Source organism: Panthera pardus, unplaced genomic scaffold (assembly GCF_024362965.1).
Source record: "Panthera pardus isolate Hobbes unplaced genomic scaffold, ASM2436296v1 HiC_scaffold_6, whole genome shotgun sequence".
In the NCBI taxonomy this organism is placed as follows: Eukaryota; Metazoa; Chordata; class Mammalia; order Carnivora; family Felidae; genus Panthera; species Panthera pardus.
This window is the reverse complement of record NW_026526991.1, coordinates 136,633,600-136,657,250: the sequence shown is the minus strand read 5'-3', so window position 1 is coordinate 136,657,250 and position 23,651 is coordinate 136,633,600. Positions and strand designations below refer to the sequence as shown.

Genomic DNA, 23,651 nt, shown 5'->3' with positions numbered 1-23,651 from the left:
GAGTGAAATAACAAGTCGGATCAGTAGAGGCGATTCTGCGATGTCTTGCAGAGGCTAGCACTCGATTCTGGAAATAATCGCATCGGCACCACTCGCAGGTTCTGTGACCTTGGGGGGTTAGCTCAGCCACTCTGGGCCTCAAGTCTGTCATCACCAAAAAGGTGCTGACTCTATCACAGAGGGGTTTTCTCATAAATTCTGGATGTTTTTAGGGGTATTGGGGGAGAGAGGGGAGCTGCAGAGGAGAGGCTGTGTAGGTTTTGGAGAAGGAGCAGCAGGAAAGGGAGGCTTGAGAATGGTGGTAGCGGCTTTGAAGAGGTAATCACCAGCTAACCCAATGGTTCCAGAAGGTTCCGCAGCTCGGGGTATCCAAACCTGGGACAGAGTTTGTTCATCTTCCCGTGGTTCAGTATTCTCTTTCTCTCAATGAAGGGAGATCATCTCCAGCATCTTGCAACAAGGCACAAGTGTAAGTACATTTTTCTTGGCAAAAACGATGATCAGCACTTTTTCAAAACTGGCTATTGCAGAGTTTACAGAGTTGTGCTGCGTAGGCCCAGCTGTGATGCCACAGCTCTGGGTTCTGGTTCCTTCTGAGGAGTGGACAAGGAACAGGACACACAGACTAGGGGACTAGAATATCTCTTGGCCCCCCTATCAGGGAACACAAGGGCCACCCATGGGCTCGGCCTGTGGGCCACACCTCCTTCCATAAAGGGCGGGGAAATGTAATGAACACCAGTGACCAGCAGGGGGAAGCGTCACACTCCAAAGTTTCAACGATAGACTGTCCACATCAGGTTTCCATCTCACTCACTATTCCTCTTTTCCAGCTCTACTGAGGTATAGTTGATAAATAAAATGATCATATAGCAAAGGTATACACCGGGACGATTGAAACAAGAGCCACAGTCGAGCTACCATACCCATCACCTCATATAATTAACCTTTTTTTTCTGCAAATGCTTAACATCTGCTCTCTTCACAAATTTCAAGCACAATATATACTCCTGTGTCATTAATTAGAGTCACCGTGCTGTGCATGAGATCCTCAGAACTTACTCATCTTATAACTGAAGGTGGGTTCCCTTGGACTCCCAATCTCCCTATTTCCTTCATCCCCAGCCTCTGGCAAGCAGCAATCTGCTTTCTGTATCAGTGAACCTGTCTTTTTCAGATTCCATGTATAAGTGAAACCCCTCCAGTATCTGCCTTTCTCTGTCTAACATCCCTGGGCATAACAGAGGGCCAGGTTCACCCGTGTTGCTGTGAAAGGGAGAATTTCCATCTAACCTTTTCATTCTACTTGACCTTCTTATAGATTTTTTAAAATATTTATTTATTTTTGAGTGAGAGAGACAAAGCGCAAGTAGGAAAGGGGGCAGAGAGAGAGGGAGACACAGAATCTGAAGCAGCCTCCAGGCTCCAAGCTGTCAGCACAGAGCTCCACGCGGAGCTTGAACCCACGAACTGTGAGATCATGACCTGAGCTGAAGGTGGAGGCTTAACCGACTGAGCCACCCAGGTGTAGATTTTTAAGGAGTTAGGAGATAAATACAAACTTAAGAGAATCAACTGACATTTGACCTCAAAGGAAGACAGACATAATTACCAATGGCCGGTGTGTGTGTGTGTGTGTGTGTGTGTGTGTGTGTGCGCGCGCGTGTGTGTCCAGAACCCACGGAGGTTCTGCATATTTTCATGCTTTTGAAAGACACAGTTGCCTTCAGGCACCCACTTCTCAACACACCGGAAACATACAGCTTACTTTAAAAAGCCTCTATTTTGCCCTAAGAAAATCATTTAATATAGTATTCACGGTTGCTTGGCTAAGCTTCTGACATTACCATGACTTGCTTGCCCACATTTCTAAGTCACTCTGACCAAAAGGAAAAAAAAAAAAACTCTTTGGATAGAAATAACCCAAAACATGTGATTGGAAATCTGATATTTTGCATAGTCAGAAAGACTTTTCCTGCTTAGAAAATGTTTTCTCTGTAACACAGATGTGCTTTTCAAAGCCTTGGAATTTCCTCTTTTGAAAATATGTTGAGCCAACTGAATTTTTAAAGAAAATAATTATATCCTGAATTTAGCTCTGCTGAAAGAGCATGCAAGAATTGCAATCATGTTCTTTGTAAATGTTTTAAAGTTTTCCTGGAGTTTATCACGTGAGGATGAAATAAAGGCACTGGGGCACCACGGTTAACGTAGACTTTGATTTTTTTTTTTTAATGAGAAAGTGCATAGAAGTAAAAGAAAAATGTGCCGACGTGTACATTATCGCTACTCCGCGAAATTTGAAAACCTCCATCTGTAATATTCAGAATCCTTACTGGCCATTATTGGTATGGTTTCCCATTAAAAGATTCCTAGTGAAACACAGATTGAGAGCCGCAATGGTAGGAAGGTTCCTTCCTGTGTTTCTGATTTGAGAAGGTTGCAAATAAACCCACGTAAACATTTCCTTTGCAAAGTGACTATAGCACCTGCTTTCCTACCAGCAATGGCTGGTTTCCTATGACTCAGCATTTTCCCCACCACTTGACACGGTCAGTCTTTTGGTGTCGTCCCTCATTCTAGCAGATACGCAGTGTCTTGCAGATATCACTGTGGTTTGATGTGAATGTCTCTCATGGTTAAAGTGTGTATATCCTATTTAGTAAAGGGTCTGTTCAAATCTTTTGTCCAGTTTTTTAATGCTTCTGCTTTTTCGCCATTGAATTTGGAGAGTTTATGTTCTGAAGGCTAATTATTTATTAAACACATGTTTTGCTATCATTTTCTTGTAGTATATTGGTCTTTTCATTTTCTTAACGGTCTTCCAAAACTCAGAAATTCTTAATTTCAATTAATTCTATCTTTTCATTTAAGGGTAGCAGTTTTGCTGTTAGGTCTATGAAATCGTTGGTCTCAAGGTCAAAAGGGTTTTCTCCTATGTTTACTTCTAGAAATTCAATACACTTTACCTTTAGGTCTATAATCCATTTCGAGTTACCTCCTGTATATATTGCAAGGTATAACCTGAAGTCCATTATTTCTTCATTCCCAGTACCATTTATTGCAAAGACTGTTTTTCCTCAACTCTACTACCTCTGCAACTTTGTAAAAAAAAACAAAAAACAAACAAAAAAAACCCGCTGACAGTGCAGGTCTGTTTCTGGACTCTCTTGTCAGTTCCGTTGATTCAAGTGTCTGTCCTTTTGCCTATTGTAGCTTTTTTAATGTTTATTTTTGAGAGAGAGACAGAGAGACTGAGCACAAGCAGGGGAGGGGCAGAGAAAGAGGGAGACACAGAATCCCAAGCAGACTCCAGGTTCCCAGCTGTCTGCACAGAGCCCAATGCGGGCTCGAACTCACGAAACGCGAGATCATGACCTGAGCCCAAATCGGATGCTTAACCGACTGAGCCACCCAGGCACCCCTATTATAGCTTTATAGTAGGCCCAGGAGACAGGTGGTGTGGGCCCTCCAGGTTTGTTGTTCTCCCCTTTTCAAACTGGTTTGGGCTATTCCGTGCCTCTGAATTGCCATTAAATTTTTAGAAATAGTTTGTCGGTTCTTATAAAAAACCTTGTGTGACTTTGACCCCAATTATATTAAATGTATACATTTATTGGGGGAGAACTGACATGACCACCTTATCGAGTCTTACAGTTCCTGAACAGAGAGCATACGTCTCTGTTTGCTGAAGTTTCCTTTAATCTGGGCTCCTTTCCTCAGCGTGGTTTTGGCATACAGATGGTGCGTGTGCTGTTAGATTGATACATAATTACCTCAAGGTTTCCACGCTACTGAAAGCGGTCTGTTTTTCCATTTCAATTTCCAACTACTCATTGCTAGCATATTGACATGCAATTGATTCTTAGATCAATCGATTTGCTAATCTCATATATCTGTTCTAGAAACGTTTTTGTAGGTTCTTTTGGATTTTCTTAGACAATCATAGTATCTGTGAGTAGACAGTTTTATTTTTTATTTACAAGCTGTATGTTTTTTATTTCTTTTTCTTCCCTTATTGCACTATGTAGAATGACTGATAGGAGACATCTCTGTCGTGTTCTTGATTTTAGGAGGAAAGCATTCAGTCTTTCACCAAAAAATACAATGTGAGCTGCATGTATAGAGTAGATCTCTTTTACCAGATTGAGGCAATTGTTTTATTGAATGAGTTAATATTGAATTATATCAAATTTTTTCTGCATCTAATAAAATAAGCATATGCTTTTTCTCCTTTAATCTGTTAATACGGTTCATTACATGAATCTCTGAATATTGAATCCTCCAGAATAAACCCCATGTTTTGCCATTTTTACATATTTCTGGCTAACTTTGCTAATATTTTTTTTAGGATATTTGTGTTTATGTTCATGAAGGATATTGGTCTGTGACTTTATTTTCTTGCCATGCCTTTGGTTTGGATTGTTGAGTAACACCGGCTTTGTAAATTGAATTGGGAAGCGTCCCCTAAACTTCTTTATCAGAGAAAAAAATTCCGTAAAATTTTTATTATTTCCCCCCTTGAACGGTTAGTGGAATTCACCAGCGAGACTTCCTGGGTCTGGAGTTTTCTTTGTTTGAAATACCTTAACTACAAATTTAACTACTGCAATAGCTATAGAACTAAGAGTTTCAGGAGTACCCCCGATATAAGCCACATTGGTATGAAGATTATTTTGAGCTAAAGGCGATCAAAACCCAGCAGATTCAGGAAAAGCTCTTTACCTTTCTTTCAACTGCCTAAATTTACATTGGAAAGGAGGCTTTGTACCAGGAAGAGAGCTATGACCAGAGATAACCGGTTTACCTAAGAAACTTACCCGGATAACAGGGAAGCCTTTGTTCTCCCAACCTCTCCTCCACCTTCCTGTGACTGGCCTTCCTTCCCTACCCCCACACGTCTCCTTCACTCAGGATATTCTATAAGCTTCGACTGCCCAGCTGCCTTTTGAGTCTTCCTATCTTTGCGGGGCTCCCGTACATAACCAAATTTGGTTTTCTCCTCTTAACCTGTCTTATGTCGTTGTAATTGACCAGCCACAGAAGCCAGAGGGGCAGAAGTGAAATCGTTCCTGCACAACAGCACTATTCTAGCTACGCATTTCTTAAGTGAGCTGGTACTTGGTTACCGTTCTTTCTTTCTTCATGAGTTTTCTGAGACCTTGCCAGTTGAATTCGGATGCCACTCCCCACAACCACCCCCCAGAATGGTAACAGGGATCAAGGATGTGTAATTAATTAATGTTTAATGTTTATTTATTTTGAGACCGAGTGTGAACAGGGGAGGGGCAGAGCCTGATGCAGGGCTCGAGTTCACAAACCGTGAGACCATGACCTTGATGAGGTTTTGGGGTGATGGGGGTGGTCCGGAGCCAACAGCCAAGAAAGAAATCTTGAAGACACTTTGGTGCAAAAAGGCAGTTTGATTAAACCATGGGGACAGGACCCGTGGGCAGGAAGAGCGACACTGGGGTTGGGCCGATGGCTTGTTATATACTATGGAGTTGGGGGAGGTGAAGTCAAAAGGGGGGCCTCCAGAGGGACTGTGATGTGCTAAAGAGGACTTCTAAGATACCTGAGGCCTTGCTGTTGTCAAGCCAAGGTGGTTTTCCCTCTAGTGAGGCATCACCATTAGGACGGTAGGGGGTTCCTGGAGAAATGTTCTCTGGATTGGCCTCGGGTATTTGTCAGTGGGCTGCAGGTTAATGAGGAAATTGAATTTTATCTGCCATTTCCTTCTACCTTTGTTCCCCACAGCACTATGGAGGGGTGATGTTGGGGCTCCGGGAAACTGAGACCACAGGTTTCTGGAGATTGGGCTGTTGATAAGATTGCCTTTTGTCTTGTGATTTACCCAGACATTTGTAAACTGATGGAGACTCGGTCCTGAGTCTGTGATCTCCGTCCTAAGTCTGTGATCTCGGTAAATTAACCATTTGTTTCCTTTCCTCTCCTTTGTCCTTGGGCAGCAGGAGAGCTTGAGGAATAATGACACATGTCCCACAGCGGGGAGGGGCGTGCTAGTTTGTGCTGGGCCCTCAGCTTGCCCTATGGCCTCTCATCGACCTGAGCCGAAAGAAATCAGGAGTCGGATGCTTAACCGGCTGAGCCACCCAGGTGCCCCCCACACCTGTATGTACATCAGGGGCTAAATCATCCGGCTTTGCTCCTAAAGCAGCAGAGGCAGGAGGAGCAAGGGAGGGAGGTGTTAGGGCCTCAGCAAAGAGTAGCTTCTCGCCAGGAAGTAAGGTTTTGCATCATTTACTTTTGGTTTCCAGAGGCTGCCCATTCAGCTCGATAAACAAACTTTTCTCTCCAGAACCTTATATCCCCTTAGAGATGGCATTTAATTCAGCATTGGAGACCCCTTGAGTCAGCAGTCAAGACCATATCACCTGTCAGGTCGAGTCCTGGCCTGCCCTCGGTAGTGACCCCATCCCTCTCTTCTTTCATTCGGAAGAGAATGAATGACAACCCAGGTACCCTTTGAGAGGCTGGTCCCATACCTCTTGCTGCTTAGCCTCTAAACTTCCTGAACAGCTAGGGGAGGGGTGTCCCCTGCCTCCCGCTTCTCACCCGCCAGTAGGACAAGGGCCTGCATTACACGGCGTCCTGAGATCTTCTAATGCCCTTTAATGCCTTCCGATGCCTAGCCTGTGGGGTCCTCACTTTCTCTCTTCCAGAAGCCATGTCTCAGTCAGCATCCCGTCCTCATCACCAGGACGGTCAGAAAATGTGCAGGGTCTCAGGTTCTATCCTACTTGCAAACTAACAAGCTAACGTGTGTCATTGATGAGGGAAGCAAAGGCAAGAGAAACGTAGTTTAAATTAAATTCCCTTCCCTCCTGCTGCCCAGTGACAGGTGGCAGGGACCTGCGGCGTGTAACACGCCCCTAGACGTTTATGCTGCTTTAATGCCTTCACGTTCACACTTCCGTACAAACTAAAAGCAACCTTATCTGGACGACAGCTAAATCTTCAGCATCCAGAAATTCCTTGGAGACTTTCGGTATCTATACCTCCCTCCCTCCACATACTCGAAAGTGTATCTATGTAATCCGTCGCTCCCCACAACCCCTGTGCAGCTCTCCCTGCCCAGGGTCCTGTCGCCGGGCTGTAATAAAACCGCCTTTTTGCAGATGCTCAACGTCGCTCCTCATCAGGGGAATACAAATCAAAACCACACTGAGATACCACCTCACGCCAGTCAGGGTGGCTAAAATGAACAAATCAGGAAACTACAGATGCTGCCTGTAGTGGAGAAACAGGATGTGGAGAAACGGGAACCCTCTCGCACTGTCGGTGGGAATGCAAACTGGTGCGGCCGCTCTGGAAAACAGCGTGGAGGTTCCTCAAAAATTTAAAGATAGATCTACCCTATGACCCAGCAGTAGCACTGCTAGGAATTTACCCAAGGGATCCAGGAGTACTGATGCACAGGGGCACTTGTACCCCAATATTTATAGCAGCACTTTCAACAATAGCCAAATTATGGAAAGAGCCTAATTGTCCATCAATTGATAAATGGATAAAGAACTTGTGGTTTATAATACAATGGAATACCACTTGGCAATGAGAAAGAATGAAATCTGGCCATTTGTAGCAACGTGGACGGAACTGGAGGGACTTACGCTAGGTGAAATCAGTGAGGCAGAGAAAGACAGATACCATATGTTTTCACTCTTATGTGGATCCTGAGAAACTTAACAGAAGACCAGGGGGGAAGAGAAGGGGGAAAAAAAGTTACAGAGAGGGAGGAAGGCAAACCACAAGAGACTCTTAAATACTGAGAACAAAAAGGGTGGATGGAGGGGGGGGGAGGGGAAAGTGGGTGACGGGCATGGAGGAGGGCCCCGACTGGGATGAGCACTGGGCGTTGTATGGAAACCAGTTTGACAATAAATTGCATTAAATTTAAAAAATAAATAAAATAATTTTAAAAATCACCTTTTTGCACCACAGACGTCTCAAGCATTCTTTGTTGGCCATTTGCTCGCGAACCCCACTTCACATGTCATCAGCATGAATGCAGGCGGTGCTGCGGCAAACACTCGGCGCCCGGGAAAAGCCACGCCACCCCCACTCGGGGAATCAGCCCCGGTGCCGGCCCGGCGGAGTCACCTCCAAAGGCTGAGCCCCGCCTGACCCTTGACAGCGGCCTCCTTTTATGGCTGGGATGGCAGGGGATTTGGGGCGCAAAAGGAAAAGGGGAGGGCGCCCTTATCGGTGGCGTTCCGGGCAGTTGGTGGGCACAGGGGCAAACAAGGTTACAGAAGCCAAAAGCCCGCGAGCGGAGAGTCCTGCCTCGGGCATCTGGACTGTCGTCTGGACCGGGGGTCATGCTGCAGGGGGAGGATTCTAGCTTGCGGGCGCGGGAGGCAGGGCCACTCCTTCTCTGGAGGAAGACACCATCCCCTCCGTCACGGCCAGTGTCTGCCTACACGGCCCTGAAAATGACCCAGTGGTCAGAGCCCTGCGGTCCTGCCACGTCCTCAGCGCCGTGGTGGCTGCCCCCCCCCCCAACACAATTCTTTCTCTAAATCTTAAGAATGACATAGATTTGCAAGGTGGGTGGCCAGAATTAGGAACATGAAGCGTCCGAGCCTAGTGGGATTGGCCGTTTCTAGTGGGAAACGCCCATCTCCCTTTTCTGCTACCAGCGGGCATCAGGCACTTGGGTAGGGACGGGCCTCCTTCGGTCCCAATGAGTCTCGCTCGAAATTCCGGAGGGCTTTTTCAGACCCTACAGAGCACCGATTCCACGGGTACACTCAGTCCTCCAGAGCCGAAGGAGGCCGCTCTACTCTTCCCAGGAATTAGACGGTTGGTCATCGGAATAAGAGTCCCACCCACTCTTCGTTTTCTAAGTGGATAGATACTCCTGCAGTCACACACGAGTGCTGGTGCTCCCGCCCATTCCTTCTTCAGCCTCCCCATTTTATGGCTCACGGAGGATTTACTCCATCTACATACTAATGACTCACAAATCTGTATAAAAGTCCTGGCGTTGCCTGGACTTATGACCTGTATGTCTGTGGGGTGGTCCCATTGGGATGTCCTATAGGAAATTTATGTGTAGGGGCGTCTGGGTGGCTCAGTCGATTGAGTGTCCGACTTCGGCTCAGGTCATGATCTCGCAGTCCGTGAGTTCTAGCCCCGTGTCGGACTCTCTGCTGACAGCTCAGAGCCTGGAGCCTGCTTCGGATTCTGTGTCTCCCTCTCTCTGACCCTCCCTTGTTCATGCTCTGTCTCTCCCTGTCTCAAAAATAAATGTTAATAAAATAATGTTTATTTTATTTTTGAGACAGAGACAGAACATAAGCAGGGGAGGGGCAGAGGGAGGGAGACACAGAATCTGAAGCAGGCTCCAGGCTCTGAGCTGTCAGCACAGAATCCGACGCGGGGCTCGAACTTGTCAACCGCGAGATCATGACCTGAGCTGAAGTCAGACGCTCAACTGACTGAGCCACCCAGGAGCCCCTGTTTTTTTTTTTGTTTGTTTGTTTGTTTGTTTGTTTGTTTTCCACTCAGACAGCCCCTAGTTAAGAAATCTTCTTTGATTTTCTAGGCAAAGACAACTCTCCCTCATTCATTTACACGGTATTCTAATAGGTAATTCATATATTTACTATATATAGGTGTATACACACACAAATATGTGAAAGTAAATTATATTTCTACATGTTTGCTTTCCTAACGAGACTACGCTCCCAGAAAACAGGATATAAGAATAAACATAACAAATATAAATATGAAAAACGAGTAAGTATAACAATATAAAAATACTTATATATCTGCATCTTACTCCTAAACCCAGCGTCTAGATCTTTTGGCTCATAGATCACCTTAAACATATGAATGTAGAGAACGCTTTAACCAATAGATCTACCTCCGAATATACACACCAAATTTTATGTGAAATTCCAGGAAGTTCATAGAGCTCTGGCCCCTCCCTTCTTTCCAATGTGTATGCAGACTTCCCATTTTGAGTTGTTTAGTAGGCTTGGTATCAGTATAAAGATTAGTATCCAATAATGGGAGACAGGATGCATGTGCATGAATGAAAACTGAAAGAAGGCTTAGAATAGATCCAGGGGCCCTCTTTCAACTTTTGGTGGAGACAGTTGGTGGGGATACGGTAAGAGAACTGTGGGCTGCTTACCTTGAGGGCCTCCCTCAGTGTTCGTCAGTCACCGATGCTCCAGAATATTACCATGAGTTTACAGGTCCTCCACGGGTGTCCACCAATGGCCAGAGTCGGTGGTGTTGATTGGGGTAGAGAATTAAGAGGCAAAAGCCCTAATATTTTGAGAAAAAATAATGGTCTAATGAGGAGAGTTTAACGGTTGTTACAGGACAACCCTGTAGTGAAGAGATAATCCAAACGCACAGATTTGAGAACATCCTTGTCTCCATTTGAAGCCATTCCTTCCTGCTTTTCTATTGCACTGATTAGATCCCCATCAAGCATTTCCACCTTTAGCGAATCTTTCCCAACATATAAACGTATTAACTATCCCATTAACAACCTGCAACAAAAACAATAAAAATAACAGCAAAATAATTGAACTCCAAAACACAGTATCTTGACTATAATTTTCTTGTAGCTTTTATCCCGTATCTTTTCACTCACAACCGAAATTCCGTAAGGAATAACATGGAGTCTAAATTTCCACATTTTACCTTTTCACTTTCCATTCACCCCAAATCTACTGCAATTCGTATGAATTATCCTGAAACCGATCACAGGGACATCACCAATGAGCCTCCAGCTGACCGATTTTATTGGCAATTTTTCAGCTGGGGGTCTGTGATGCCATTCTATAAAAATTGAGATATATTGGCTTTAAATTTTAGAAAACTCAACTCAAAATGAAATAGTTTATAAGGAAAATGTGTTATCTCACATAACTGCCACATCCCTTAATAGGGGGCCCCAAAATATGGAGTCTCCATGGTTCATCATCAGCTCATAAATCATCAAAGGCACCGCTGCTTCCTGTTCAGTTTTTGCGTGATCAGACTTCATGCTTATCAAGGCTGTGTGTGTGTGTGCGCGCATGCATGTGCGTGACAAGAACAAAACCACACATGCCTACATCCACCCAAAGCAGGGAGACTGTTTCTCCCCATGCATCTTTCTTTGAGAGCCTGAAAACCTTTTCCAGAAATCTTTAAGCAGCCCCTCCTAACACAGGTCACATCCACCACCTATATAATGAATCAAAACCGTGGGAGAAAAGATCCCCATTTTCCTAAGGATTTCTAAATAGTTAGATCCTATTTGGCCTTTGGTCCCATGCCCACCCATAAATGACCCAGTCTCATTGGGAAATAGACCGCTGTGATGAGCCTGGACTAATCAGGATTTTCATGTGGAAACGGGATGGACAAAGTTCTGCCACAAGGAGGGAGGGAGTGATGCTTGTTGGGCAGACGCTCACTAACACCTGCCGTACACTTATTTACTGGAGTGTCTGTTTATCCTTTATTATTATTATTATTTATTTTTGAGAGAGAGAGCACGCGGGCTTGAGCAGAGGAGGAGCAGAGAGGGAGACTCAGAATCCGAAGCGGGCTCCAGGCTCTGAGCTGTCAGCACAGAGCCGGATGCAGGACTTGAACCCACCAACTGCAGATCATAACCTGAGCCGAAGTCGCTTAACCCGCTCCGCCACCCAGGCGCCCCTCTGCTTATCCTTTAAATGCTACTGCTGACAGTTGCGGAGGCCCCTCTCCAGTCCTTTTCTTTCTCCAAGCTCTTCCCTCACCACTTTGGGTCTCTTCACTTTGAAATCTATTTTTCTACCACAGATATTCCACCTGTGTTTGGACCCACACCCGCTTGGGCAGGTAAGGCAGCAAATCGAAACCAACCGCCCCTCTGCAGACACACACAGACACCCACTCCTACACACTCACTCACAAAGACACGCACACAGGCAGATGTACTCGTTCCAAATCTTTACTTCCGTTTAGTTTCTGTTTCCCGTAGCATAACCATCTGTTGAACTTAGGCAGAACCACAGAGGCACCATCTTCGTGCCGTCACACGCAGACACAGACACAGCACAACGTCCGTAGCCAGTCCGAGCGCGCTCCTTCCGATCAGCTCATTTGTAGGTCTTCATGTGCCACAGCCCGTCGTTTAGGTAATGGATGTTCTCGATGCCGATGCCTTTGTTGACTTTCTCAATATCCTCTGCGGACATCTTCATGACCCCGACACACAGCGCATGCTGCTTCCCCTCGGCCATGATTGCCACAACCGTATCTACCGCGGCCGGGTAGAGCTTAGCTCCCGGAGAGGTTAAGCCTGGACACATGATATTGGCTCCACTGAGTACAAACTTGATGGCTCCTTTATCGACCTGCTGGTGCGGCAGGATGAAAGGGTATTTGTGCAGTAGCCTCAGGGTCGGATAAAAAGGGCCTTCTCTTTGTCTAAAGAACAGTAACTCTCCGTTTACCGTAAGGATCTCTATGTGTTCGTGGCATCGCACTATTTTGACCGGATCTTTCTTAGGCAAGATCTGATTAAGCCATGGTTCAATACCTGGAAATTGCTCTATCAACTGGTTCTTAATGCCCTTAATAACGGAGGTTTTCAACTGGATGCAGTTCGACACATTTTCTTTCTCGTCAAATTTCTTGAACATGATCCTAGGCGCAGGGGGCGGCGACACGAACAGCCCCGAGCTGGGAAAACACCGCAATTCCGAGGGTCCCGCACAGGCGCTCACCGGAGGAAGGCCGGCTGGGAAGGTAGCGGCGGCTGTCGTTAACCGGAAGGGAGCGCGCTTTACGGCTCTGCGTGCGATCGACTTCCGCCCCTCGGGAGGCGGCGCGCCCGTGCCGGCGGTTCTGCGGCCGCAGATTCGTCTGCCGGGCGGGTGCGTAAAGGGGCGGGGCTGGCGGCAGAGGAGGGGCAGCGGGCGTTCCCGTGGCCGGAAGAGAGGAGCGCGGGGGGCCGGTAGTTTTTACTTTTACTGTCGGTAAGCGCAATCGTCGTCCCTCCAGTGACCCCGGCCACGGCCCGGGAAAGCAGGCCGGAGTGGCCCGGCCGTCCGGCCCCGCGGAGTCACCGCGACGAGCCGAGTCCCCGTCGTTACTCCCGGTACCCCTCGCTCACACCCTCCCTTCTCCCCACCGCCCTCTGACACTGTCCTTGCAAAGCCCTGAATGCAGCCTCCTCCCTGAGTCCTCTGCACCTGAACCTGAGAGGAGAAGCTTCCGGCCGGGAGGAATACGCATCCTGTAGGATTTCAATCCATTCCGAGATGTCCACGCTCATTTTTAGTCAGAATATGGTGTCTCCTGGCCGATGTCACACGTGCTCCTGTAAACCATGTGCATCCTGCTTTGTTTGGGTGCAGTGCTGCGTCCCGCAGGTGGGTAGGGTTGTTCACGTCTTGAGCCTTACCGATTTTCTGCCCACTTACTCTGTAAATTGCCGAGCGGCGTATTGAGATCTCCAGCTACGAGTGCGGATGTGTTTCCCTTTTCAGTTCTATCAACTTGGGATTCGTATATTTTGAAACCATTATCTGGTCTATGCCCATTTAGGATTAATATGGAAGCCAGCCAGTTAATTAGATTTTATCCATGTGCATTTTGTCATCCTAAGAAGTGAGAGGCCCCTGAAGGCAGGAATTGTGTATTTTATGTCTGTATTCTTTGACCTAGCACTTCTCTCCAGTGAACACATGCTTAATTTGGGAAGCCTATCCTGCAGTAGGAATTATAACAGGTGCTGGGTATACAGTGGGAAAATAGCACGTATTTCCCCATTCTTGGGAAGCTTACAGCACATCAGGGTTATAAACAAATATGTATATATTTAATATATAAATATTAGCTTAATACTTACATATTTAATATTTATATAATTTAATGTATAAATAATATATATATGTATATATATACACACACACACACACACACACATATATATATCTCCCCATTCTCAGAACAAAAATCTATTAGTCTGGGTTCTCCAGAGAAACAATATAGATAGGTAAATCATATAAATTATATATTTATATATATAAATATGTGGAAATATGTATACACATCTAGGTATAACTAATATATAATATATATTACTACATAATAAATAATAATATATAAACAGGACATATATATCTATTGTAGGGAATTGGCTCACACACTTATGGAGGCTGAGAAGTCCTGACATCCTCAATGAGCAGCAACCTGGACACCCGGGAGAGCCATTGTTGTAATTCAGTCTGAGTCCAAGTCCAAAGGCAGGAGAAGACCGATGGCCCAGCTCGGAGGCAATCAGGCAAGAGGAACCCCTTCTTACTCAAGGGAGAGTCAGCCTTTTGTTCTGTTCCGGCTTTGGATGAGGCTTGTCCTCATCAGGGAGGGTAATCTGCTTCGTGAACTAAAATGTTAATCTTCTGGAGAAACGCCCTTATAGAAACGCTCAGAACAATGTTTGGCCAAATATACGGGCACCCTGTGGACCAGTCAGGTTGACACATAAGATCAGCCATCACAACTAAGACCGTCACGTGAGGCAGGATAGCAGGGTGTTGGCATGTCCTGGCCTTAGAAGCCAGGAATGAATCCTGCTCCATCACTTACTAGGTTGAAATCCTGAAAGTGACTGAATGTGTATGTGCCTCAGTTTACTCATTACAAAAGTGTGGTTAACAAGAATACCCATCTCGTAGGGATCGGGTGAGAATTGCTTGAATTCGAACTTGGAATAATTGGGTTTTAAGTATTTCATGTAGATAACTATTAAATTCACATGAAAACAGTTACATGACTATTGTAATACTCTCTTCACCCAGGATAAAGTATAACTGGCCAGACTTGAGCTTTCCCATTTATGGCCAGGTCTCTGATATGCCTCCCTGAGATTTCACTCCACTGACTTTGATCCCGAGAAGAGTCACACGTTTCTAGACACGGCTCTGTTAGTCTATGAGCAGCTAACCTTGTCTGTCATGTATGGGTTTTGTGTGCTTAACCTGACAGGATAATTCTTTTTCTTTGGGTTTCACGGGTTGGGTTGTTCAGTGGCTGTATGAGCAGCATGAACCAGATGTAGAAATTCAAGGGAGGAACAGTCATTAGTGGCTGGGTGACCTGTCTTTAGATGACTAGTAGCTTAATCAGAAATTATTTGACCTGAAACTGTCTGTCTGAGGAATGTCCAAGGGATTTTTTTTAATGGAGTTATTTTTGAAAAGGGACTCTAAGAAAGTTTACTCTGAAGTTCCATAGCAACGAAAAGCCTTTTTGAAGTTAATAATCATTCTTTTTTTTTTAAGGTTTTATTGATTTTTGAGACAGAGCATGAGCAGGGGAGGCACAGAGAGAGAGGGAGACAGAGACTCCGAAGCAGGCTCCAGGCTCTGAGCTGTCAGCACAGAGCCGGATGTGGGGCTCCAACCCACAAGCTGTGAGATCATGACCTGAGCCAAAGTCCGATGCTCAGCCGACTAAGCCACGTTAATAATCATTCTTATCTGAAATCACATTCAATCTGTACACTGTAACTCTTTCCCAGGGTGCACTTGATCTTGGCCAACTAGCTTTGGTTCATCTACTATGAAAAGGATGCTAAACACTGCTTTCACCTTAAATTCTTAAAAAAAAATTAAAGAAGTTAAAGTTAAAAATGAAAAACCTCTATCCTAAGTCTTTCTAAAATCTACGCTTCTCAAAAATCACGGAGCCTGGTCTTAAACTTTGTAGAGGAGTCTAGGTCTTTGAGACTGACTTACATCGGTGTAGGAAAAAATACGACACATAGATGTTGCTTTCCCAAGTGAGCAGGTTAAAACATTGAAACACATTACCAGTTCATTCTCGTAAATAATTTAAAATCAACTAAAAACTAATTAACTGGATTTTTTTTTTTAAGAAGGAAGAGGGGCACCTGAGGGGCTCAGTCAGTTAAGCATCTGATGCTTGATTTTGGCTCAGGTCATGATCTCACGGTTCATGAGTTCGAGCCTGCATTGGGCTCAGCTCTGAAAGCGCAGAGCCTGCTTGGGATTCTCTCTCTCCCTCTCTCTGCCACTACCCTGCTCGCACTCTCTCTCTCAAAATAAGTGAGTAAACTTAAAAAACATTTTTAAAAAAGGAGGAAAGTTATGGCGCAGACCCTGAAGTCAGACTCTCAGGCCCAGGATGTACTATTTACTAAGTTCTGTTAGCCTCCGTGAGTGTCATTTTATTCCCATGGAATCTGAAAAAATACAGTGTATACTTCACAAGGTGTGGTGTAGTGACGAGGAATAAAAAAAAAAAAAAAATACAGTATACAAATGACTTACAGTGAGAAACAGAGCAAGTACATTTACAAGTGTTTCCTTTGTTTATTTGCAAAACAGCCTTTGTGTGGTACTTATAAGGTCTAAGATTATAGTGAATACATAAAAATTTTTATGGGAAATTTCTGTAGCTTTGGATAAAGGTGCTAAGTCAAATAGTCAAGAGATGCCAGAATTGAGTTTTGTATCAGGAATCTCAAGGGACTTGGTGATGGAGACACAGTGGTGATGTTGCACAATTAAAGTGAGGAGAGTGAACGAGGAAATATCTCAGGTTCCTCGCATCTTCAAAATTTGGAGCACAATTCACCACCCACCGGGGTTGTCGTAATAGTTGCAAACCTTTCACCTCCCTACAGCTTTGTCTGCGTTTTGACGAATGGCCACTAGAGGGCAGGAGAACCAAACTGAAGCCGCCAGGTGGGTCTCCAAGATTGGAACCGTGCGTGTTGGGGGGAATATTCTCAACTAACAGGGAACTTTTACCATACACGTCTGTTTCCGAAATAAATAAATCCATCTCCACAAAGTCACCAAACATTCCCAAGCTCGGGCGAAGCACATTCTAAATAGTCCTCTACTTGATTTACAATTTGTGAATTTTTTTCTCTATATTTATCTGTAAATAACAGTAAAGCGATTATTTCTGAAATGCTGTCTGTTAAAAAGTACATGTTAACCCCATGTTATTGGCTCTTCTTAAAGAAATACAAACTTCCAGTCATAAAATACATGGTAACATTGTGAGAACGTTTGGTGACAGATAATGACTGTGCTTCATCATGGTGAACACTGAGGGATGTGCAGGACCGTTGAGTCATGTCACCCCTGAAACTAGTATCACACTGTATGTTAACGATGCTTCAATGTAAAAATCCCTCTTTCGGGGCGCCTGGGTGGCTCAGTCCGTTAGCCTCTGACTTCTACCCAGGTCATGATCTCACAGGTCAAGGCTGTGTGCCTGGAGCCTGCTTGGGAGTCTGTGTCCCCCTCTCACTCTGCCCCTCCCCTTCTCCCGCTCTGTCTCTCTCTCTCTCTCTCTCTCTCTCTCTCTCAAAAATAAATAAACATTAAAAACATTTTCTTAATAAATTTTAAAAAATAAAAAATATCTCTTTCCACATTGCTTCAATTTATGAACGATGTTTGAAGATTAAAAAGTTACCATGTGTTGTAAAAATCTCACAACATCCAAAATGTTTTTAATTACATCAGCCAACTCACTGCCCCCTTCCCACCCCCACCCCCCACCCCCCCCCCTCCCCCCGGTAATGCTGTTTCTCGTCTGCTCCAGCAGTGCCTTGTACGGACCAGGCACACAAAATAGGCAGAAGGCAGGCTCCCCTGGGGATTCGCAGAGGAAAGGGCCCCACATGGGGGAGGTGCCCAATCTTAGGGGCTTCTGTTTCCAAACAAAACCCCGCAAGAGGGTTGAGCCATGGCCTGGGTGGCCTGAACCCCACCCTGCCCACCCCTCCCCTGCTTCTCTAAACTCTGCCCACTTAGTGTGCCCTGGGCCAGTCCCTGCCTCTCCTGGCCTCAGTTTCCCGGTTGGCTCCTGAGCGCTGGACACAGACCTGCGTCCCCCCTCCCAAGCCCCCCGTGGGTGCGGCCTGGGCTCCCAGCGCCTCGGCGGGTTTGGTGGGGTGCACTGTGGGATGCACAGGGCCTCCTTCCCATCTGCAGACTGGAGCGGACCCCGCCGGGCAGCCCAGCCCCCTGCCCGCAGACAGCGCGTGCACAAGAGCCCGCCTGGCCGCACGCACGCGCATCAGGAGCACCAACGGCTGCCGGCCCGACGGGTACTGCGCGTCCCTGCTGGCTGCTGCCGTGAGACCCCACGACCCCCAGGCCACCCCGCTCCAGCCAGGCAGGCCGGAGACCCGGGGTCACGGGCGTCGTGGAATAGTGCCTTCCCTGCTGTGCCAGCCCCCAGAGTCCGCCCCAAGGTCAGCTTGCTCCGTGGCCGGGTCAGGAAAAGCTGAGTCCCGGCAGGGAGGTGAGTCTACCCCTTCCCCCTCTTCCTCTACCTTCTTTTCTTTGTGTTCCCAGCAGGCCCAGGGGACACAGGTCCAGCCCATCCCCCCTGCCATAAGAGGGGATGGGGGGAGCCAGGAGGGGCCCACAGTGACAGAGGGCCAGTGTTGGAGGTAGTCACTGTTATTAGGGAGCCCTTCCTGGGCACTCAGTGCCTTCACCCCGTTTTAGATGAGCAGTGGTACCAGCGCTCAAGGTCACTCGAGGGACCAAGCCCCGCAGAACTGAGGCTGTAAGGAGTCACGGCATAAGCTTGCCTGCCACAGCGCTGTGACGTGTGATCCCACAGGTGTGCCGTGCCCGGGAGCTTGAGGAGGTGGCCTCTGAGCCCAGCCTTGGCCATGAGTCTGTCGTGAATGGGGGTGCTGGAGAGGGGCAGTGCAGGCAGGGGGTTCCGTGGGAGCAAGGACCTCGTGGGTAAGGAGGGCTCCAGGGAGGCTGGAGCACGGTGTTAGGGGTACACACGGGGCCAGATCCCAGGGCTCTGAATGCCCGACAGAGTCAGGGACACTGCAGGTTCGGGCGGGCAGGTGACACAATCCTGGCCACCTTATCAGAGCCACAGCATCCTGGCGTTGGAGGGAGCCTAGTGGGCACGTTCTCGAGCATGCCAAAGCATGGATCCCTAGGAAGTAGCCAGGGCTGAGGAGACCTGCTTCCGTGTCCTCACGTGCACAGTGAGGGCCGGGCAGTTGTCTGCCTCCTGCGGGACCAGGTCCGCCGCCTGCCGGGGCGAGAGCTGGCTCCCTGTCAAAGGAGCCATTCAGGATAGGTCCGTCCCCACGAAGTCTGGGGCCAAGGCAGCACTGTGCCACCCAGATGGCCAAGGTGCTCCTGCACTGTCGCTGCTGTTGTCAGGGTGACGAGGATGGAGGCACGCGGTCCTCCTGCGGACTGGAGAAGAGTGAGGGGCCGTGCCTGCAGCCGGGAGGGCGTGGCTCCCGCCGACTCGTTGGGGACGTGCGGAGACCGACTCCCACGACCCGGGAAGCCCCAGACTCTTCAGTCACCCACACTAGCAGGCAGCTTTGGGGGGTTCCAGGAACTGGGGTCCTTGGCTCTTTTTTGTGGGTGCAGATTAGGGAGCACTGGCATGGGGAGGTGGGGGTGGGCACGCTGTCCTTGGCCTTCAGAGGACTGCAGGATGAAGGTCCTCTTGCTTTGGTCCACTTCAGAGCTGGAGGAGCTGGTAAGTGCTCCCTGAACACGGTGGCAAAACCTACACTCTGATGTGTGGCTGTACCTGTCACGGTCACAGGGCTTGGAGCTGCCGCTGGGCCTGGGATCCTCCCTGGGGCCCTTGTGGTGAACGGAGGGCTGGCTTTGCAGTGGTCACACGTGCTGGGCGTGGTGTGGCAGCACACCGCCAGGAAGACCGGGGGAAGCACACAGGGAACACTGACAGGTGGTGGCCCGGCTCCTTGACCACGGCAGCCTTGGCAAACCCTCTGGATCCGAGGACGCTGAAGGCACGAGGGCTGTGAGTAGTCCGTCTGTGGGCAGTCAGGTCAGCTGGTCACTGCCGGTTTCTTCCATGTGTGTCTTCTCTGCAGCAGAATTTCAGGGTCAAAGTAGACGGGAGGGTGGCGTGGGCCGGCAGTCGGGGCAGAAAATGCTCGTGTGGCCTGGTCAGCTGCAGTCTGTAACTGATCACCTACCTGACACCCCAGACCCTAGGGAGCCAGCTCTGTGCCCGGCCCGGGCCAGGGGCCATTTCCAAGATGACCTTGCTGAACTAGGAAAAGAAAAGTAACCCTACAGTTAGCAGAAGGAAGAAAATAATAAGGGTTAGAGCTGAACTAAGCGGAATGGAGAACAGATGAGCATTTGAGAAAAAGGACAAGTTCTTTCTTGTAAAGATTTATGCAAGTGACAGATATTTAGCTAGCGTAATAAAAAGAGACAAGACTCAAAAAGCAGGAGTCAGAAGAGACAGTGGGACGTTATTAATGACTCTACATTCTACAAAAGGATTCTAAGAGTACTATAAACAGTCTATGCCTGCTAATTGGTTAAGCTAGATGAAATGGACAAGTGCGTTGTAGAAGCCCACACACTACCCAGACGGACTGAGAAAGAAATGGAAAGTCTAAATAAGGCTAGAATAAGTGAAGAGGTGGAATCGGTTAGCAGAACCTTCCCAAAAAAGAAAAGCAGAGAACCAGCTGACTTCTCTGGGGCGTTCTCCCAAATATTCAAGAAGGTGTGACCTCAGTCTTTCTCGAACACCTACAAAAAATAATATAAGCAGAAGGAACGCTTAACTCACTGTAGGATGCGCAAACAGAACTAAGCATTATAGTGAAAGAAATTTACATCGCGATCAAGTGTCATTTATTTCAGGAAGTGCAGGGGTTGTTGAAGAGAGTTAATATAACATACCATATCAACAGAATGATGGAGCACAATCTGAACCGACATAAAGTGAGTGACAATGTGCAAGACTTCAGTATGAAGACCGGTCAATAAAATAGAAACAGAAGATGACTTTCTCCGCGTGATAACAGTTGCTTATGAGAAACTCAACTGTACCCTCATATTCAGTGGGAAAGACCGAAAGCTTTCTTTCTAAGATTGGGGACAAGACAAGGATACCTGCTTTTATCACTTTATTTCAACATGGTAATGGAAGTTAGGCCAGAGCAATGAGGCAAGACAAAGAAAGAAAAGATACCAACACTGAAAAGGAAAGTAAAAGCATCTTTATTCAGAAATGCCGTGCGCTTCTGTGTAGAAAGTCATAAAGGAGGAAAAATGATTAGACCAGTAAGCATGTTGAGCAGAGTTTAGCAGAGAAGATCGACAACAAGGTCAATGAGAGAGAATTGAGACCCGAGAAATAAACCCATACATGTACGGACAGTTGATTTTCAAGATGGGTACTAGGATCATTAAAGGAGAGAAAAAAAACCATCTTTTCACCAGATGGTACTGTGAAACCAAATATCCACATGTCAGAGAGTGTAGCTGGAGCTTTACCCAACACCATGTACAAAAATTAACCCACAATGAATCAAAATAACACTATTAGAAGAAAACATGGGGATGAGTCTTTGTGACCATCTGGCTGTGTCATCTTACATGTGACAGCAAAGGCAAAGGCAACAACAACAAAACAGATAAATTGGGCATCATCAAAATTAAATACTTTTTTTTTTTTTTTGCATGAAAGGACCCTCGAGATTGAAAAGACAACCCCAGACTGGGAGAAAATATTTGCGTATGTAAATATGATAAGGGTCATGTGTCCAGAACATACAAAGAATCCTTACACTTCAACAACAAAACATGGTCCAGTGAAGACGAGTGAAGGACTTGAATACACATTTTGCCACAGATGATACACGAATGACCGATAAGCATATGAAAACACGATCAGATCTTTAGAGGTTAGGGAAATGCCAATTAAAACCACAATGAGATGAAAAAAAAAACGGGGGGGGGGGGGCGCCTGGGTGGCTCAGTCGGTTGAGTGTCCGACTTCAGCTCAGGTCATGATTTCACAGTCCGTGAGTTTGAGCCCCGTGTCGGGCTCTGTGCTGATGGCTCAGAGCCTGGAGCCTGCTTCGGATCCTGTGTCTCCCTCTCTCTCTGCCCCTCCCCTGCTCATGCTCTGTCTCTCTCTGTCTCAAAAATAAATAAAATTATTTTTTAAAAAAAACCACAATGAGATGCCATGCCACGCCCACCAGAATGGCTATGATTTAAAAACAGGAAAGCACAACTGTCGGGGAAGATGCTGAAAAATTTTCAGTTGTTCCTGGGGGCACTGTGACAGGTACAAGTCTGGGAGCAGTTCCTCGGGAAGTGGAGCGTAGCATTGTCGTTTGAGCCAGCACCCAGCAATTCCACTCCGAGGTCTATACCAAAAGAATTGTAGGCAGGTGTTTACACAAATACCTGTATGTAAGTGTTCGTAGCAGTCAGTACTCTCCACTGAGTCTGGAAGGTGGAAACCCAGGTCGCGGTGAGATGAGTGGATAAACGGTGCAATATTACTCCGCCCGAAAGAGAATGAGCCACTGATAGAGGCCACGACGTGGACGAAGTTTGGAACGTGCTAAGTGAAAGCGACCCTTCGGAAAAGGCCACGTGTTTTGTGATAACACGGGTGCAAAACTCCTGGGTGGGTGCGGTGTGCAGGGGTGGGGAGTGGGGAGCCACTGCTTAGTAGGGACGGTGTTTCTGTTTGGGCTGATAAACATGTTCTAGAACCAACAGTGATGGGTGTGACGCATAGTGAATGTAATGAGTGGCATTGACTTGGACAAGTTAAAATGTCTTCAATGTCAACTATTTAACATGAATTTTATGTTCGCGAACATATGTTTTATGAACATGCAGGTGACCATGGAGTAGATGGCAAAAGGGGGCGCAAGTTAGAAAAGCACAGGATGCAGTCGCAGACTAGGGATGGAGAGGCTCTGTTTCTGGAGCGGCTGCCAGCCGGGTCTCCTGCGCTGGCCCCAGAGGTGGTGCCAGATCTGCTTCTCGTTCTGGAGCTGGGGTTGGATGTGGCGCGTTAGTGACCCTTGCTGTGCGTTCTACGCTCGCCCCACCTCTGCAGTAGGTGTCGGTCAGAGCCGGCTCGGGGTTTGGGGCTGGTGCGGGTGGGAGCCCAGGCCCGCCTCCTGCTCCAGGGGATTCCTGATGCTCTGTTCCAGAGCCGAGGGTGCTTGGCTCTTCCTGTGGGTGCAGAGGGAAACACCGGTGCCGGGAAGGGGGGACCGGGAAGGATAAGAGCTGGTGGGGCAGCGGACGAGGCAGAAACGTCACTTGCTGGCCAGTGGTAATGCCAGGAAGATGCTCACCGTGGCCTCCTGTCCGGAATTGGAGGAGGTGACCCAGTGCACGCTGAACATGTGGGCCACCAGCTGCTGACTTAGAGGGCACACCTGCGCCTGTCCGAGGCCTGGGAGTGGGGGCCACCCCTGATCCTGGGCTCTACACGAGCAGGCGAGCGCGTGGCTGGGCGGCGAGTCGTGGCCGTGACCTGCGCTCACCAAGGGTGGGGAGGTGTATGGAAGGCAGCGTGCGTGGTCACACTCCTTGGCAGGTGTCGGCTAGTCTTCTGGGTCCGAGAGCACAGAAGACATGGAGGGCTGTGAGTGGACAGGGGAGGCCGGGCCAGCCTGTGGAAGGGCAGGCATCGTGTCTGGTCACAGACGGGCTTTGTTGGGGCAGGGGGGTGTCTGGGCCCTGGGAGTGGCCTGGGCTGGCAGGTTTGTCTGGGGGGCTCAGTCCGTAAGTGCGTAGCTGCTTGACTAGCCCCTGGGGGAATGAGGCAGCGCTAGGGGCCAG

The 23,651-nt window shown here is 47.5% G+C and overlaps 1 protein-coding gene and 2 long non-coding RNA genes across 3 annotated transcripts in view; 1 reads left to right on the top strand and 2 right to left on the bottom strand.

Moving 5' to 3' along the window:
• Positions 1 to 11,949: 11,949 nt before the first annotated feature.
• On the bottom strand, positions 11,950 to 12,806 carry LOC109273791 (malignant T-cell-amplified sequence 1). The gene has a single exon (XM_019460898.2). The coding sequence runs from the start codon at positions 12,657 to 12,659 to the stop codon at positions 12,114 to 12,116; it is 546 nt and encodes a 181-aa protein (XP_019316443.1). The 5' UTR covers positions 12,660 to 12,806; the 3' UTR covers positions 11,950 to 12,113.
• A 125-nt stretch (positions 12,807 to 12,931) lies between these two features.
• LOC109273792 (uncharacterized) lies at positions 12,932 to 17,011 on the top strand. Its single transcript, XR_002083261.2, has 2 exons — positions 12,932 to 13,391; positions 14,155 to 17,011. It is a non-coding gene; the product is annotated as an uncharacterized LOC109273792 (long non-coding RNA).
• Positions 17,012 to 21,030: 4,019 nt separating this feature from the next.
• LOC128774971 (uncharacterized) overlaps positions 21,031 to 23,651 on the bottom strand; it is a 256,264-nt gene continuing 253,643 nt past the window's right edge. Inside the window, exon 2 of the long non-coding RNA XR_008419554.1 lies at positions 21,031 to 21,973. This is a non-coding gene — a long non-coding RNA (uncharacterized LOC128774971). The remainder of the gene's footprint in view (positions 21,974 to 23,651) is intronic.